We start from the raw sequence: 17,448 nt of genomic DNA on the forward strand, positions 1-17,448 counted from the left end.
CTTCTACTTAAGGTTTCAGAACGTAGAAGAGCAAAAGGAGGAGGATCTAGGAGAAATCATGACCGAGATACTTTCAGAAGTGACCCAGAGGGACAAGGAAGAGATACGAAGTGGAATAGACGAAATCTATAGAGTTCACACGAACTACGCCCGGAGAAATAAGTTACCAAAAGAAATACACATCAGATTCACAAAAAAATCTTTAAAAGAAGAGATCTATAGGAAGATGAGAGAGGATACAGCTATGTATAAAGGAAAAGAAATCTTAACCCTCAAACAGATACCAAAAAGGACAAGGGACCAAAGAAGGAACTACAACTTTTTAACGGCACAGTTGAATAAATTTAAAATAAAGTTCCGCTGGCTAATACCGGAGGGTCTACTAATCTCCTGGGAAGACAAAAAATACAGAATCGATAGCGTAGGAAAAGCACAGGACTTCTTTGACCAACACTTCGTGCTGGAGGAGGAGCAGGAGAGCAGAAAAGAAGAGGAACTTAAGAGGCAAGAGGAACAGCGGACAGAGAAAGAAGAAAGAGACCAAGAAGAGGGGAGAAGATTGGAAAGAGAAAGAATGGAGAGAGAGGGAGCGAGGGAAAAGACGCAAATGATCACTAGAAACACAAAAAGACTGCAAACAACGGATAGATAAATAAAGAGAGATGGAAAAAGAGCTAAAACTCATTTCAATCAATATAAACGGACTTAATTCACCAGCTAAAAGAAAACAGACATTTACAAAACTTCAAAAGCTAGAAACAGATATTATAACACTCCAAGAGGTACACATCAAAAGACAGCATCAAAAACTATTGGACAACCAAAGATTAGGAAGACTATATGCAGCTCTAGGAGACCAAAAAAAGAGAGGAGTCGTAATATATGTGAAGAATTACCTAAAAACAAAACAAATATATGCAGACACAGAAGGACGTTTCTTAATAATAGAAATACAAACAGGATCCAAAACAATATTATTAATATCCATATATGCACCCAACGGAAACCAAAATGATTTTTTCAAAAAGCTACATAATATAATTAAAGACCTGGAATACGAAACTATCTGTATGGTAGGAGATTTCAACGCAATCATGGACATAGAAAAAGACTATCGGAGTAATAAACAAAGTAAAACCAGAAAGAAAACTCTACCGGAACCTTTCAAAGATATGATCAACGAACTACACCTACATGATGTATGGAGAGAGGCAAACATGCAAACGAAACAGTATACATATTATTCGAACCCACACCAGTCATGGTCTAGGATCGACATGGCCTGGATGACAGCAGACCTAAGAGAGGAGGTAAAAAATATCGAAATAGCAACGAATACCTGGGCAGATCATAACCCCATTGAAATAATATGGAAAGGACATCGAAAGCAAAGGAGGTGGATGATGGATACCGGAATAATAAAAGATAAGGAATATATACAGATGATTGAGAAAGAGGTTAAGATGTTCCTACAAATAAACACTAAAGAACAGACATCGCTTCAAAACCTTTGGGACACAATTAAAGCATATATAAGAGGTCTTACAATTGCGTATATGGCAAAAAAAAATAAAGAAAAACGACAGTCAAGGAATAAGTTGTTAGAAGAACTTAGAATATATGAATTAGAATTGCAGAAGGAGCCCCATGACAAAACAATAAAAGAAAAATTAAACCTTACCAAACATAAAATCAATCTGATTACCCAGACAGAAATCGCACAGAAAATCAAATTAGCAAAGCAGAAACATTTTGAGCATGCAAACAAAACGGGGCGCTGGTTAGCGTATAAATTGAAAAAAGAAAAAGAAAGGAGAACAATATTTCAATTGCAGGACAAAACAGGACAAATATACCATAACAACCTAGACAAAAAACGTATAGTTAAAGATTTTTTTCAAAACCTTTACAAGAAAGAAGAGATTCGGGATGAAGACATTAAGGAATACTTACGTAAAACAAACATTACAAAATTAGAGGAGTCCCACAGAGAAGCATTAAATAGACCAATTACGATGTCTGAGCTGGTGGAAGCAAGGAAAAAGCAAAAAAACAACAAGGTCCCAGGCCCGGATGGAATACCAACGGAGTTTTATAAAAACTGTCAAAATGCAATCGATGAACTGTTACTCCAAGTCCTCAATGATGCACTGTTAGAAGCAGAAATTCCCAAAACCTGGACTGAAACCATTATTACACTCATCCCTAAAGAAGACACAGACCCTACACAAGTTAAAAATTATAGGCCGATCTCACTGCTCAATGTAGATTATAAACTCTTCATGTTGGTTATAACGCAAAGACTGAAAACAATTATTCATAAATACATACATACAGATCAGAACGGTTTTGTTCCAAGAAGACAGATCAAAAACAACATAAGAACAATTATCAACGTCTTGGAATATTACGAGAAAAGAATTGACAAACAAGTAGCCTTAATCTTCTTAGACGCACAGAAGGCCTTTGATAATCTAAATTGGAACTTCCTCATATTGCAACTAGAAACTATGGACTTTGGTGCTAAATTTTTACATATGATTAGAAGAGTATATTCCCTTCAAACGGCCAAAATTATGATTAATGGAGATATGACTGAAAATCTGGATATACAAAAGGGTGTGAGACAGGGCTGCCCTTTATCCCCACTATTGTTCATAATTTCATTGGAAATATTACTAAATGAAGTCAGGAAAGATGCCCAAATAAAAGGTTTGAGAACACGGAAAGAAGAGTACAAATTGCAAGCCTTTGCTGACGACGTGGTATTTATAATGGAGCAACCGGAAATAACAGGAACCAAACTTCTAGCGAAGATAGAGGAATATGGAAGAGTCGCAGGGCTTAAAATTAACAAACAAAAAACTAAAATATTAACAAAGAATTTGACAAAGGTACAAGAGACAATACTAGAAGACAAATTAGGAATACAAATTGTAAAGAGAATAAAATATCTAGGAATCTGGCTTACTGCTAAAGCAATAACAATTAGAGAAGACAATTATAATAAATTAATGAAACAAATTAGAAAAGACCTGGAAATGTGGAACAAATTACAACTGTCATTCCTAGGGAAAATTGCATCCATAAAAATGAATATACTCCCTAGATTACTCTACCTCTTTCAAGTAACCCCAATCTGGCCAGGAAAGAACTTTTTTAAGGACCTTAATAAAATAATAACAAAATTTATTTGGAATGGGAAAAGGGCTAGAATCAAAATAAAATGTATGCAAGATATTTGGGAAAAAGGAGGTTTAGGCCTACCGGACTGGGAGTTATACTATAAAGCAGCGTCGTTGAACTGGATAAGGGACTGGATAGACCTTAAGAATAAAAGAATGCTATCACTAGAGGGCTTTGAATTACAACGCGGATGGCACGCCTTTCTGTGGGAGGGAAAGGACAAGCATCATAGATACTTTCAGCAACACATTATCAGAGAATCATTGTACAAATCATGGCAAGAGATTAGGAAACATTATACTAAGATCCCACGATGGCTATCGACAATGGAAGCACTAATATATCCCAACGCCATGGATATAGAGAAAATGAGGACTTACAAAGAATTACTGAACAGTGAAGGAGAATTACAAACAAGACAAGAATTACAAAATCAGGGTATAGACATTGATTGGTGGCCATACATGCAAATAGAATCAAGATATAAAACTGATCGGGCACAATTCGGATTTCAAAATGAACCAAATGAATTGGATAAAATATTACAAAGTACAGATGAGAAAATGATTACCAAAATTTATAGGTACCTATTAAAATACAAATTAGAGGAGGAAGTTGTCAAAGAGAATATGATAATATGGGCCAAAAATATAGGACATACTATTGAATTGGATAAGTGGGAGAATCTGTGGAAGATAAATTACAAGATGACATTGTCTATACCCTATAAGGAAAACCTTTACAAAATGTTCTACCGATGGCACCTCCCACCGGCGCGCCTAGCCAAGATGTTCCCAAATACATCTCCGATGTGCTGGAAATGTAAATCACAGAAAGGGACATATTATCATTTCTGGTGGCTATGCCGAAGGGCAAAACAATACTGGCAACAAATTAAAACAATGATTGAAGAAATCACGAAACAAAAACTGGAAATGAGGCCGGAAACCTTTTTATTGGGAATAATCACAACACAATATACCAAAGAAATAAAATATTTGATCATCCATATCCTCACAGCAGCACGTATACTCTTTGCCCAACATTGGAAATCTGAACAGTTACCCACAGAAGACAAAATAATAGCTAAAATTACAGAATGTGCAGAATTGGATAAGCTCACAAAAGAAATACAAGAGAAAGATGATACTGATTACTATTTAATATGGCAAAGATGGTACAACTGGCTGGAGGCAAAAATAGGAATATAAAGATGATTTTCGAGTACTCAATAGAAATGCATAGAAGTAAATAAGGAGTCAATTATATATGTACATATATAACTAAGTAATTAGGTGACTGTAAATATTGATACAAATAGAAATATGAAAAATAACCCACCGTTGTAATACCTTCTAAGAATCAGTCATTGGACTGAATTGATGTGTGTTCGTTTTGTATGTTGTTTCAATGTATCTATGTTGGTTTTGTTTTTTTCTTTTTATTATTAATAAAAACTATTAAAAAAAAAAATAAACTTGGAACCTAGCATATATTTAACTAATTTTGAATAGTTAAGGCTATTTTCTAGGCTGTCCTAGAAAATTAGGTGTTGCTAGTAGCTGATATAATGTGGCTCATCCCTAAGGACCTACAGCTAAAAAAGGATATGGTCCATGGTTCAACCTGTCTTATCTCACTGCGTTAGCTTGTATTTTTCTATATGCTTTTGATAAGAACTATTATCATAGGGCTTGTATTTAGCAGCTGTTGGTTGTTTATTCTTAATTCTTAAACAGACTTGTACTTGCAGGATAGTTATGAGAGTAGAACAAAGTAGAATGTGTGCTTTGAGCTCCACAGAGCATAAATAAAATGAATCATATGTCCTTTTATTTTTTCCTGAGGTCCAATTAGAATATTAGATTTTTAAGTTCTAGTACTCCATTGTTTCGTGCTTGCAGTAAGAATTTGGCACACAAATATTTTTGAGAAAAAAAAGCTTTTAAAAAGCATTCTTCTTCTTCTTGTGCCATATCCATCATAGGATGTTGGCGATCATGTTGGCAATCCTATTTTTGTCAACAGCCGTATGAAAAAGTGCTGCCGAGTTTTGTCCAAACCAGTCCCTTAGGTTTTGAAGCCATGTTCTTCTTCTGCCTGGGCCTCGTTTGCCTTCAATTTTTCCCTGGAGGATTAAGTGAAGAATGCTGTATTTTTCTGGGTGTCACATCACATGTCCAAAATACTCTAACTTTCGCTTTTTAATGGCTTTGATTATTTCCCTTTGCTTTCCCAGGTGGCTCATCACCTCCTCATTTGTGATTTTGTTAACCCAGTTTATAAGTAACAGCCATCTGTAAATCCACATTTCAAATGCTTCTAGTTTCTTCAAGTGGTTTTCTGTCAGAGACCAACTCTACTCCATAGAGCAGGATAGAAAAGATGTAACATCTGACAAGCCTGATAGGCTTAGACTGCAAAAGACCTTTTTCATTTTGAAGAATGCTGTTCGAGCTTTCTCTATCCTTGTCTTTACTTCACTGATCATGTCCCAACTTTCATGTAAATTAAAACTGAGGTATGTGATCCTTTCAACTTTTTCTAGTGGTATTCCTTCCAAATTTATCAGTGACAAATTAATGGGTTGTTTGCTGATGACCATGATCTTGGTTTTTGAGGTGTTAAGCTTCAAGCCATATTTTTCAGATATTTCTGAGACTGTTCATGAGGAGCTGAAGGTCTTCATGCTTACTGGCAAGCAGAACTGTATCATCAGCATATCTTAAATTGTTGATCTGAACATCACTTACTTTGAAGCCAGCATCAATGTTTTCCAGTGCTTCATTGAAAATTGACTCAGAGTAGATATTAAATAACAGTGGAGACAGAATACAGCCCTGTCTGACCCCTCTTCGTATTTCTGCATCATCTGAGTATTTTTGGCTTAGTCTCACATTTGCTACCTGATGGCCAATATAGGTTCTTTCTGATTCGGATGTCTTTGTCATCTAGCCCCACTTGTTTCAGGATTTGTAATAGTTTGCTGTGTCTTATTTTATCAAGTGCTTTTTCAAAATAGATGAAGCACATGTAAACACTGTGATTGACATCTCTACAGCGCTGTACAAGAATTTGAACGCTGAATAGGGCATCTCGGGTACCAAGATTGTTTCTGAAACCAAATTGTGTGTTACTTAGATGCTCCTCAATCTTGTTGTATATTCTTGTGTGAATTATTCTCAGGAAGATTTTCAGGGCATGACTCATTAAGCTTATTGTTCTGTATTCAGTACACTTCTTTGCATTTATTTGGGGATTGTCACAAAGGTTGACTTTAGCCAATCATTTGGTATCTTTTCTGTTTCATATATTTGATTGAAGAGCTGCAGTAAAAATTTCTTCCCATTGTCTTCCAGCAATTTTAAAATTTCTACTGGGATATTATCAGGTCCTGTGGCTTTTCTTATTTTTGCTATTTTTATTCTGAGTTCAACCTCCCCCATATTGATGTTTGGTCCAGTTGTTATACTTCCCATATCAATATCATCCCTAGTGTCCTCAAAAAGTTCTTCAATATATTCCTTCCATCTTTTTAGTTTTTCATTCTCATCCAAGATGATTTTCCCCTCCTTGTCAACTAAGTTGTTGGTTTTCTTTTTGTAGATATCTGCTGCTTCTTTCACTTTTTTGTGTAAATTGAAATTATCATGAATACGTTCTGTCTCTTCTATTTCTTTGCATCTCTTTGCAAACCACTTTTCTTTTGCCAGTCGAATTTTTCTTCTAATTGTTTTCTGCAATTAATTGTATTATTTTTTTTTTTATAAGAGCGTCTTTCATCCATGAGATGAAGAATTTCATCCATCATCCACTGTTGTTTCTTGTGGTACCTCTCTCTTTGTTTTGAGTTTGTTACCTCTACTATTGCATTTTAAAATTTATTCCAGTTCACTTCTACATCTTCATTATTTAGGTTGTTGGTTTCTCTTAAATGAATTTCTAGTTGTTCTTTTATCTTATCTCCATGTTTAATGATGAAGTCACTGTCAATTCTTGGTTTAGGAGGATTCGGGTTTTTCATCTTTTTTAGTTTCAGCTGGACTTTGGCAAGTAGTAAATTATGATTGGATAGTACATCTGTGCCTGGGTATGTCTTTGCTGATTTTACTGAGTTTCTAAATCTTTTGTTTATTGTAAAATAGTCAGTTTGGTTCCTTACTATATTATTTTGTATATCTGCTGGTGATCTCCAAGGTGTCTTTTGATAACTTGAAAAAACTATTCATCACATATTGCCTATGTTCCTTGCAGAAGTCTATAAATCTGTCACCTCTACCATTTCTGGTTCCTAAGCCAAAGTTTTAAAAGACTACCAAAATTCTCTTGGCAATATAACTCCTATTATTTCAGTTTTTTGACTAGGAAAACAATCTGATTTAAAGTTGTTTTAAATATTATATTGGCTCTCCCCATCAGATACCCACCAAATCAGTAGTAGGTTGCTCCCGGTTCGCACCGGTTCGCATGAACTGGTAGTAAAAAAAATTAATAGTTCAGAGAACCGGTAATAAGATTGGCTGGCCACGCCCCTGAACTGGTTCCCGGCCGGTCCCCGTTCACTTACCCCGCCCACTCCCAATCTATTGCTGCCTCCTGAGTCCCAGCTGATGGCTAGAGGGAAAAATACTGTTTAAACTCTTGCCACAAGGCTTCAAAGGGCCACCCTACAGGTGATCAGTGTTAAAAGAAAACAAATGAGTAGACCGGTGCCTGAAAAAATAGAAAAAACAGCCCCTTTCAGCTTCAGCATAGGTTAGCTTAACTTGATTAGATCGGCCTCCCGACTCTCAGCTGATTTGCTCTCAGCTGTTTTGCGCAGGGCTCTGTTGGTACCTGCAAAGAGTGGAGCAGATTTTTTTCCCCCTAGCTATGCTGAAAAAACAAAACTGAAAGTAAAGCAGGGTCTTTGCTGCAACGTGACAAAATGAGGCAGAGAGAGATTTCTTTTTCTTTTTCCTCACCAAAAAAGGTAGGTGCAAAACTGCAAACAATGGGAAATTTAGGGCAAAAGAGGAGAGTTCAAGATTTTAAAACACAAAAGAAAAAAAGCTCTATTTAACTAGCGAATTGTAATAATTGAGATACTATTAATTGTACGTATATTGTGTTGAAAGCAGAAATGGTTATGTTGTGGTTTGGAGGAATATATGGGGGAAATTATTTGGTTTATTATTATTGGTAAATATAATTAATTGATTTGTAAGAAATTGGATTGCATGGAAATAATTGGAATATTCATGTTCATATTGATTAATATGTAAAAAAGATAGTTATATAACTAATTGATTTATATTAAAATGTTGAATTTGTATTAAACAACTATAATATTACATAATTAACCAATGTGAGGATGGATATAAAAATAAATGACAATGGGAATGGGTATAATATAGAATAAAAGGAAAAAATTGAATTTGATTAAGATTAGAGATGAGGATGAAGGGTAATATTGGTTTTTTTAAAAATAGATGAGGAATAAATATGGCAAAAAGGAAATATAGAAATTGTAAATTTAATTGAAATGGCTAAACACTGTTTAAATTTGTGAACCGGCCAAATACTCTGTTCAAAGTTTTTCACATTGTATGTTTGTATGTGTGTTTCTAATTATTGCTATTTATTCATATTTGTTCTCTTTTATTCTTTAAAGTTTAACAATTCATTCTTTATCTTAATATCTTTATATTTGTTTGGGGATGGCTTTCTTCCCTTTCATTTTTTTTATTATACAGCAATCTTTCTCCTCAAACCTACCACTTCTCTCTTTTCTTTCCTTCTTACTTTCTTTCCCCCCTCTTCTTCTCCTCCCTACTTCCTCTTCCTTTCTCTTTCACCTCCTCTCTTCCTCCCTCTCTTACCCTCACTCCTACCCTAATTTCCCTTCATTCCTTCATCCCTCTTTATTGCTGTATCCTTTTATGCATATGGACTACTCAGAGGGCTGAAAAAGTTATTTTTGATTGGTCCTCGCACTTTTGACCAGTCCTTGAACTTACGACTGTCCTCACATTTTACGTTTTTGCCCTATCTTGTCACCATGGTGAAGGGAAGCAGTGTGAAATGAGTGACACGGTTGTTAAGAATGCTACAATGGGCATAAATGATGACCAGTCATAAGTGCGAAGCCCGGTCAAAAGTGCGAGGACCTGTCAGAAATCACTTTTTTCAGCCCTCTGGGTAGTCCTTTTGTGCATATGGACTACTCAGAGGGCTGAAAAAGTTGTTTTTGACTGGTCCTCGCACTTTTGACCAGTCCTCAAATTTACGACTGTCCTCACATTTTACGTTTTTTGCCCTATCTTGTCACCATGGTGAAGAGAAGCAGTTGTGAAATGAGTGACATGGTTGTTAAGAATGCTGCACGGGCATAAATGTGAGGATGGTCATAAGTGTGAGGACCAGTCAAAAGTGTGAGGACCTGTCAGAAATGAGTAGTTCCTATACACATAGCCATGGCCACCCGGTCACATGACCAGCTAGCCACGCCTACCCGGTCACATGACCTCCAAGCCACGCCCACAAAATAAGCCATGCCCACAGAACCGGTAGTAAAAAATTTTAGAACCCACCCCTGCACCAAATGCATTGAATTATGACCCTTGTAATTCACAGAAATAAGATTGGTGAAGTCTATTTTACGTAGATCTGGGTTAAAAGTATGTTTGTTCTAGAACAACAGCTTAGTAGGAAATCTAGAATGGAACACAAAATGGAAGAAAAAAATGCTACCATCACTACTCCAGTATGGAAAACAGTGATTTGTCCAGCAATGGACTCTGATAGTCACACTGTGCAACAAAATATGGAGATTAAAAAGCACATATTAATTGCTGGTAATCAGAATCATCTATATTCAGAGGTGGGATTCAGCCAGTTTGCCTCCATTCAGGCGAACCGGTTGTTAACTTTTTGCACAGTTCGGAGAACAAGCTAATCCCACCACTGGCTGGCCCCGCCCCTCCCAGGAGTCCCAGCCTCTCATGCCAGTGACATAGCTGCTGCTGCTCTCTAGCTCATTTGCCTTGACCAGATGACCCCCAAGCCCCAGCCCCCTTGCCTGCCTTCGCCACGGACTCCCACACAGCCCAGCTCCCTGCCTGGTGAGCCTTCCTTCACCGATCTCCACTGCCTCCCATGCAGGGAGCCCAAAGGCTCACCAGGTTGGGAGCCTTCGGGCTCCCTGCATGGGAGGCAGCGGAGATCGGCGAAGGAAGGCTCACCAGGCAGGGAGCTGGGCCGTGTGGGAGTCCGTGGTGAAGGCTCCCAACCTGGTGAGCCTTTGCACAGCAACAACATTCCACCTTCGTCGTGGTACATTTGTGCTCAAGGCAGCCCTCAGCTCCCACCACTTTGGGCTCGGAGCTGTAACTTTAAGTTGCATCCAGGAAACATTGCAGCTGAGTCAAGCAGCCAGGACTGATTCTCTGGCGCCTCGTGTCTTGCTGGGTCTTGCTGCCTGACAGTCAGAGTATTTAAAAGATTTTTGCAGCAGGAAAAGGGCGGCTACTTCTGGCCTTTGTTGGTGCAGCTGGCCACGACTGTCACTTGGAGAGCAACCTGCTCTCTTCCCCAAGACACAGTCCAGCCATGGCCGCCGCCTCATTACCTGCCTGCTGACAAACAATAGATGCTACAGAGACAGGGCAATTTCCTACGTACCTTTAAGCTGTAGCTTAAAGTTACAGCTCCAAGCCCGAAGTGGTGGGAGCTGAGGGCTACCTTGAGTGGGCCTTCCTGTGACGTAGAGTTGGCCATGTCCACTCAGTCACATGACCCTACCCAGCCAAACCTACCCATCTGGTCATTAGGAAGAACTGTTGGTTAAATTACTTGAATCCCACCACTGTCTATATTCAATGTGGTGTTGGGCAAAAGCCTGGCATAAAGCAGTCCATATATGCTTGTTCATATTTCCCTTTTATGAAGAATAGCCCTTTCCATTACTCTGACTGATTTGCAGCTTGTTTCCTACATGGATTCTTTACTTCTTGTATGGAGCTCTTTATTACTTCAAGGCAGTGGTGAAATCTAAAATTTGTTACTAACGGTTCTGTGGGCGTGGCTTTGTGGGGGGGCGTAATGTGACTGGGTGGGCATGGCCATTTTCTTTTTTAACTTTTAAAACCATTTTTTCTACAACCTCTTCAGCGAAGAGGTTGTAAAAAAATGCTTTCAAAAGGCTCTGACGATCCCAGCTGAGTTGCCTGATCGGCAGAGGCTTTTTAAAAAACTCAGCTGGGATCGTCAGAGGCATTTTTTAAAAAAAGGGTTTTTTTCTTTTAAAAGCCTTTGATGATCCCAGCTGAGCCACACGATCATCAGAGGCTTTTTTTTTTTTTACTTTTAAAAGCATTTTTTCGGCCGAAGAGGTTGTAGAAAAAATGCTTTTAAAAGTTAAAAAAAAAGCCTCTGATGATTGTGCGGCTCAGCTGGGCAGGGGGTTGGGCAGGGATTTTTGCTACTGGTTCTCCGAACCACCCGCCTCCATTGCTACTGGATTGAGCGATCCGGTCCGAACCGGGAGCATTTCACCCCTGCTTCAAGATACTTGAAGGTACTTGTAGCAGGAATATATATAGTTGGTTGTTTAATTGCAAATAAATAGTATCAAGTATTTCTAGGAGTCTCAAATGCACTAAAAGCAGACATGCAATTTAGAATGTGTGTTACTTGTTTATTTATTCTGGTCAGGCCCAATATAAAAGACTGAAGCCTTTCTTATAACAAAGGTATTTATTTCTTGTCTTCCTCAGGAATACATTTGGACAGCAGCGGTTTAGAGTATAATTAGAATAAGGGAGGGCCTCAGCCCAGAATGATTGGCTTAAACCAGCATCGTCTAACACACATTTAACCACGGTTTGTAGCAAACCATTTTTTCTCTCTGAGACTCCATTTTGAAAGGGGGAGAAGGGACAAGATTTAAAGTGTAATATTCCTTGTAATTTTAGCCAATTTGAAAATTCGTTGGATAAAAATTCTGACCCTCTGTCGGTCATTATTTGTTTAATTTTAATATTATGTTGAGTTTCTACCATTTTAAAGAATTCCTTGAATTTTTTGAAAACTTCACTTTTATGATTAAGGGTGTACACGAACCCAAACCTGCTGTAATCATCAACTATAGTTAGAAAGTATCTTTTTCTATATTTAATTGAAGGTTTCATTGGGTCTACAACATCCATATGAACTAGCTGAAAAATTGAATGTGTGGTGCGAGTGGCTTTTTTGGGTTTAGGTTTGTTTTTGAGTTTGGATGAATTGCATATGGAGCATTCCAAATAATTTTTACAATTTTTTATTTTTAAGTCTTCGGAACATTCTAACATTTTCCGTATAACAGGGAAACTTGCATGTCCTAGCTTTCTGTGGAGTAAATGGGTACAGTTGTCGTGTATAGGTTTACCATTGTGTAAATTTTCTGATATAGCGGTTTCAACAGTTGGTGTATTATTACCCCCTTCATGACTATCTGGCTCTGCCTCTTTGTTTTTTAATTGATAGTGTGCATAGATTAATTCGTTATTTTGTGTTGGTAGATATGTTAGTCCTTCATTTGTGAATAGTTTGCCAATGTTCCTGTTGTTTTTAGTCATAAATACTTTTCCACCTTTGAACGTGGTCTCTACCCCATTTTCTATGCTTAGTTTTAGAGTTGCTAATATATTATTTGGAATTTCGGGTATAAATAGCACCCCCTCTATTTTTCCTATACCCTTTATATGCGTGTCACCTACTCCTCTTACTAGGACTTCATTTTGGTTTGCTACTTTTATGTAATATTCCCTTTCTGTGAAGCTGTTGAGTATTTTTCTATTGTGAGTTGTGTGACATGTGGCTCCAGAATTGATGAGCCATGTGTTGAGTGAATCTGATGTTGATGTATCACTGTCTTTTATTCCATATAGTGATCCTTTTTTGTTTTCCCTAGGATTGTCTCTGTATATTTGTTTTTCTTTTGAATGTGGTGATTCCCTGCGTTTATATCTGTAGTCAGGAGCAGTTCTATCTAAGAAATGTATTCTTCTATCTTTGTGATGATATGTATCTCTATATCCTGCGTTCTTGGGGCAGTCTCTTTTTTGATGTCTTTCAGATCCACATATTGAGCATTCATGTGGGTACCTGTCTCTGACTCTAAAATCTGTCCTTTTTTGATTTCTACCTTCTCTTTGATGTACAGATCGTTCCTTTCTAAGTCTGTCTTCAGCAATAAGTTTATTGGTAAGGTTTTCTAAGGTAATTTGTTCTATTATTATTATTATTATTATTATTATTATTATTATTATTATTATTTATTCAATTTATATACCGCCCTTCTCCTAGTGGACTCAGGGCGGTGCACAGCCTAAACTAAAATACATAACAAAAGAAAATTTAAAATTAATTAAAAGAATTATATACTTTGGCCCGAATTAAAACAGTGCGAATTAAAACCTATTAACAAATTAAAACTAAACAATTAATAACCATTAAAAACTAAAAAAGGGGGGCGGGTTCACGCCAGCCCTGCTTGCTGGAAAAGAAGAGTTTTCAAGGCTCGGCGAAAGACCCGAAGATCCGATATCCTTCTTATCTCCGGGGGCAAATCGTTCCAGAGGGCGGGGGCTGCCACAGAGAAGGCCCTCCCCCTGGGGGTCACCAGCCGACATTGCCTGGCCGATGGCACCCTGAGGAGTCCCTCTCTGTGGGAGCGTACTAGACGGTGGGAGGCTATCGGCGGCAGAAGGCGGTCCCGCAAGTACCCAGGTCCTATGCCATGGAGCGCTTTAAAGGTGGTAACCAACACCTTGAAGCGCACCCGGAAGACCACTGGAAGCCAATGCAGCTCACGCAGGAGAGGTGTCACATGGGAGCGACCCCTCGCTCCCATAATCCCCCGCGCGGCCGCATTCTGCACCAGTTGGAGCCTCCGGGTACTCCTCAAGGGGAGCCCCATGTAGAGAGCATTGCAGTAGTCCAGGCGGGAAGTGACGAGTGCCTGAGTGACTGTGCGTAAGGAATCCCGATCCAGAAAGGGACGCAACTGGCGAATCAGGCGGACCTGATAAAAAGCCCCCCTGGCCACAACCGTCATATGCTCTTCTAAAGACAGCCGTGCATCCAGGAGGACACCCAAGTTGCGAGCCCTATCTGTGGGGGCCAATAACTCGCCCCCGATAGCCAGCGATGGTACCAGCTGGCTATATCGGGACGCCGAAAGCCACAGCCACTCAGTCTTGGAAGGGTTGAGTCGGAGCCTGTTACTCCCCATCCAGATCCGCATGGCCTCCAGGCACTGGGACATCACTTCAAGGGCATCGTTGGGATGGCCCGGGGTGGAGATGTACAGCTGAGTATCATCAGCGTACTGATGGAACTCCACCCCAAAGCCACGGATGATCTCACCCAGCGGCTTCACATAAATGTTGAACAGAAGGGGCGAGAGGACCGACCCCTGAGGCACCCCACAAACAAGGCGCCTCGGGGTCGACCTCTGCCCCCCTGCCAACACCGACTGCGACCGGTCAGAGAGATAGGAGGAGAAGCACCGCAAAACAGTGCCCCCCACTCCCAACCCCTCCAACTGGCGCAGCAGGATACCATGGTCGATGGTATCAAAAGCCGCTGAGAGATCTAACAGGACCAGGACAGAGGAACAACCCCTATCCCGAGCCCTCCAGAGATCATCCACCAACGCGACCAATGCCGTTTCCGTGCTGTGCCCAGGCCTGAAGCCGGACTGGAGCGGATCCAGATAGACAGCTTCATCCAGGTACCCAGGAAGCTGTTGCGCCACCACACTCTCAACAACCTTCGCCAAGAAGGGAAGGTTGGAGACCGGACGATAGTTAGCCAAAACAGCCGGATCCAGAGCAGGCTTCTTGAGGAGGGGCCTCACCACCGCCTCTTTCAAGGCGGATGGCAAGACACCCTCGCTCAAAGAAGCGTTGATAATACCCTGGAGCCAGCCTCGCGTAACCTCCCGGGAGGCCAGCACCAACCAGGAGGGACACGGGTCCAATAAACATGTGGTCACGTTCAGCCGCCCCAGTATCCTGTCCATGTCCATTAGCAACAGGGTCGAACTCCTCCCAAATCGCAGTCTCAAGACCGACACCCATCATCCCGTCTGTACCTACCCAGTCAGAGACCAAGCCTTCCCGAATCTGAGTGATTTTATCGTGCAGATACTGGACAAAATCCTCGGCACGACCCTGCAAGGGATCCTCCCGTGCTCCCAGATAAAGGAGGGAACGGGTCACCCTAAACAGGGCGGCCGGGCGATTATCTGCCGATGCGATAAGAGCGGAAAAATAGTTACATTTTGCCGCTTTTATCGCCACTAGGTAAGTCTTAATATGAGATCTTACCAGTGTTCGGTCGGATTCGGAGCGACTAGATCTCCAACTGCTCTCTAGGCGTCTTTTCTAAACTTTTCTAAACTTTAAGTTATCAATTAAAGTAATGTAGTTATCCCAGCTGGGGTCTAATGAATTGATTATAATGCTTTTCATAGTGCTATCAGAAATATTTCCCCCCCTTTGAATGAGCTCTGCTCTGGTTGCATTCAGATTTAGGATATGTTCACTCATAGATGTGTCATGTTTTAGTCTGGCAGAATAGAATTCTCTTGAAATTCTAGTAGTTGTGGCTACACTTTTGCTATAAAACAAATTAAATAATTTTTGGTATGTTTCAGATACGGTTAGATTATGTTCAAGACTAGGAAAGATACTTGGGGAAATAGAAGCAATTAATATATAATAAGCCTTATGATGGAGGCAGTCTATTTCATAAGTCCAAGGTTTGTCTGGTGGATCATCAATAAAGAATAAAATGTTTTCCCTCAAATATATAATTTGTAAATACTGGCTCCATTCCATTAAGTTGCTTCCATCTAATTTTAATTTTATAAAGTCTGTAGGTAGTGTCCCAGAGTGTTGTGAGAAATTATTTATATTCAGGAGCTGTCCATGGTTTAAGACCTTAGCATACTCGCAATAAGGTATAGGTATGGTAGAGGTATGTCTGTATTTACTTATCTCTATGTTTTGGCTGGATCTGTGCTGACTTGTATTTATGTCTTCTTCTTTTTTCTTTGCAGGTTCGTTCTGCGCATGCTCAGTCCTCATTCTTCCCCAGCAGTCGACGAGAGAGGATCCTGTGCCTGCAGCTCCCGGGATGAAGTCCCAGTCGGCCTTCTGTTCTTCGGCTTTGTTTCCGGAGGGCCTCTGGTGACTGAAGAATGCCCGGGATGCTGTCCAGCTTGTCGAGAAGTCTCCGGAGTTGTGGCGATCGAAGAAAAATCCACCGGAGGCTTGTCGGCCATGTTCCTCGATGCAGCCGGGAAGCGGGGCTCGATGCGGGCCGTCATTGGTGGTGAAGTCGGGTCGCTCAGCAAGGTGTTCTTTGGCAGGTAAGTATGGTTGCCAGTGCGTCTTTTCTCGGGTGACTAGTTCTTCTTTTAGATAGTTTAGTTCTTTTTGACTTTTGATAGGTGTTAGTTTAGAATTTTCTTTTTCATTTTCTGATTGTTTGGTATTTTTAGTTTAGTCCCGAGTGCTGCAGTTAACACCTGCATGGCATTATCTATTTCAAGTTCAGTAGGTTGAGTGTTATATTGGTTAAATAGTTGTTTTTTATTTATTTCTGGACTCGGGTAGGCATCTTCTTGGTAGGTTTTGTTTCCCGCTTTGTAATTTAAAATTTGGGATTCCTTTAATGATTGGTCGGCCATTTTGGGAGTATTAGGTAGATAAGATGGCCGCCATGAAAAAGGCGGGAAACCAATGCTAGCTTCATTGTTAGTGTAGTAGTCAGGAGTTGACTTTCTTACTGTGGATTTTTTATGTTCGATCTCTTCATCTGATGCTGCTCCGTGATTGTTTGCTAGGCTGTGGAGTTTCGCGATCAGACTTGAGTCATCTGGAGTTATTTTTATAAAGTCTAGAATTTTTCTTTTTATGTCACCTTCCCTGTTTGAGGCTGAGGGAGTGACTTCTGTTTCATCTATCGATTTTTTGGAGTTTGTCAGAAATTCCTCTTCTTGGAATTGAGTATATTTCTTCATTTCTTCAGTTATTGTGTTTTTGTCAGGAGTCAGCTGGGCTGCCATTCTTTTTGTTATATATCTAGTGGCAGGTCTTCTTTTGTCTTTTTGTGATTCTTGCATTTTTATTTTTGGTTGGGCCTACCAAACCATCCTCTTGCTACCAATTTGTTACTTGTTTATTTATTCTGGTCAGGCCCAATATAAAAGACTGAAGGCTTTCTTAT

General features: G+C 39.7%; 1 protein-coding gene across 3 annotated transcripts in view; it reads left to right on the top strand.

Moving 5' to 3' along the window:
• Window positions 1-17,448, top strand: part of LOC148114279 (uncharacterized) — a 33,281-nt gene that overhangs the window by 14,529 nt on the left and 1,304 nt on the right. For all 3 annotated transcript variants that reach the window (XM_087894249.1, XM_087894251.1, XM_087894250.1), the window contains one exon: window positions 16,277-16,588. In XM_087894249.1, the coding sequence (XP_087750375.1) occupies window positions 16,277-16,588 (312 nt within the window). The remainder of the gene's footprint in view (window positions 1-16,276; window positions 16,589-17,448) is intronic.

This window comes from Pantherophis guttatus, chromosome 4 (genome assembly GCF_059756535.1).
Source record: "Pantherophis guttatus breed Tessera chromosome 4, ASM5975653v1, whole genome shotgun sequence".
Classification (NCBI taxonomy): domain Eukaryota; kingdom Metazoa; phylum Chordata; class Lepidosauria; order Squamata; family Colubridae; genus Pantherophis; species Pantherophis guttatus.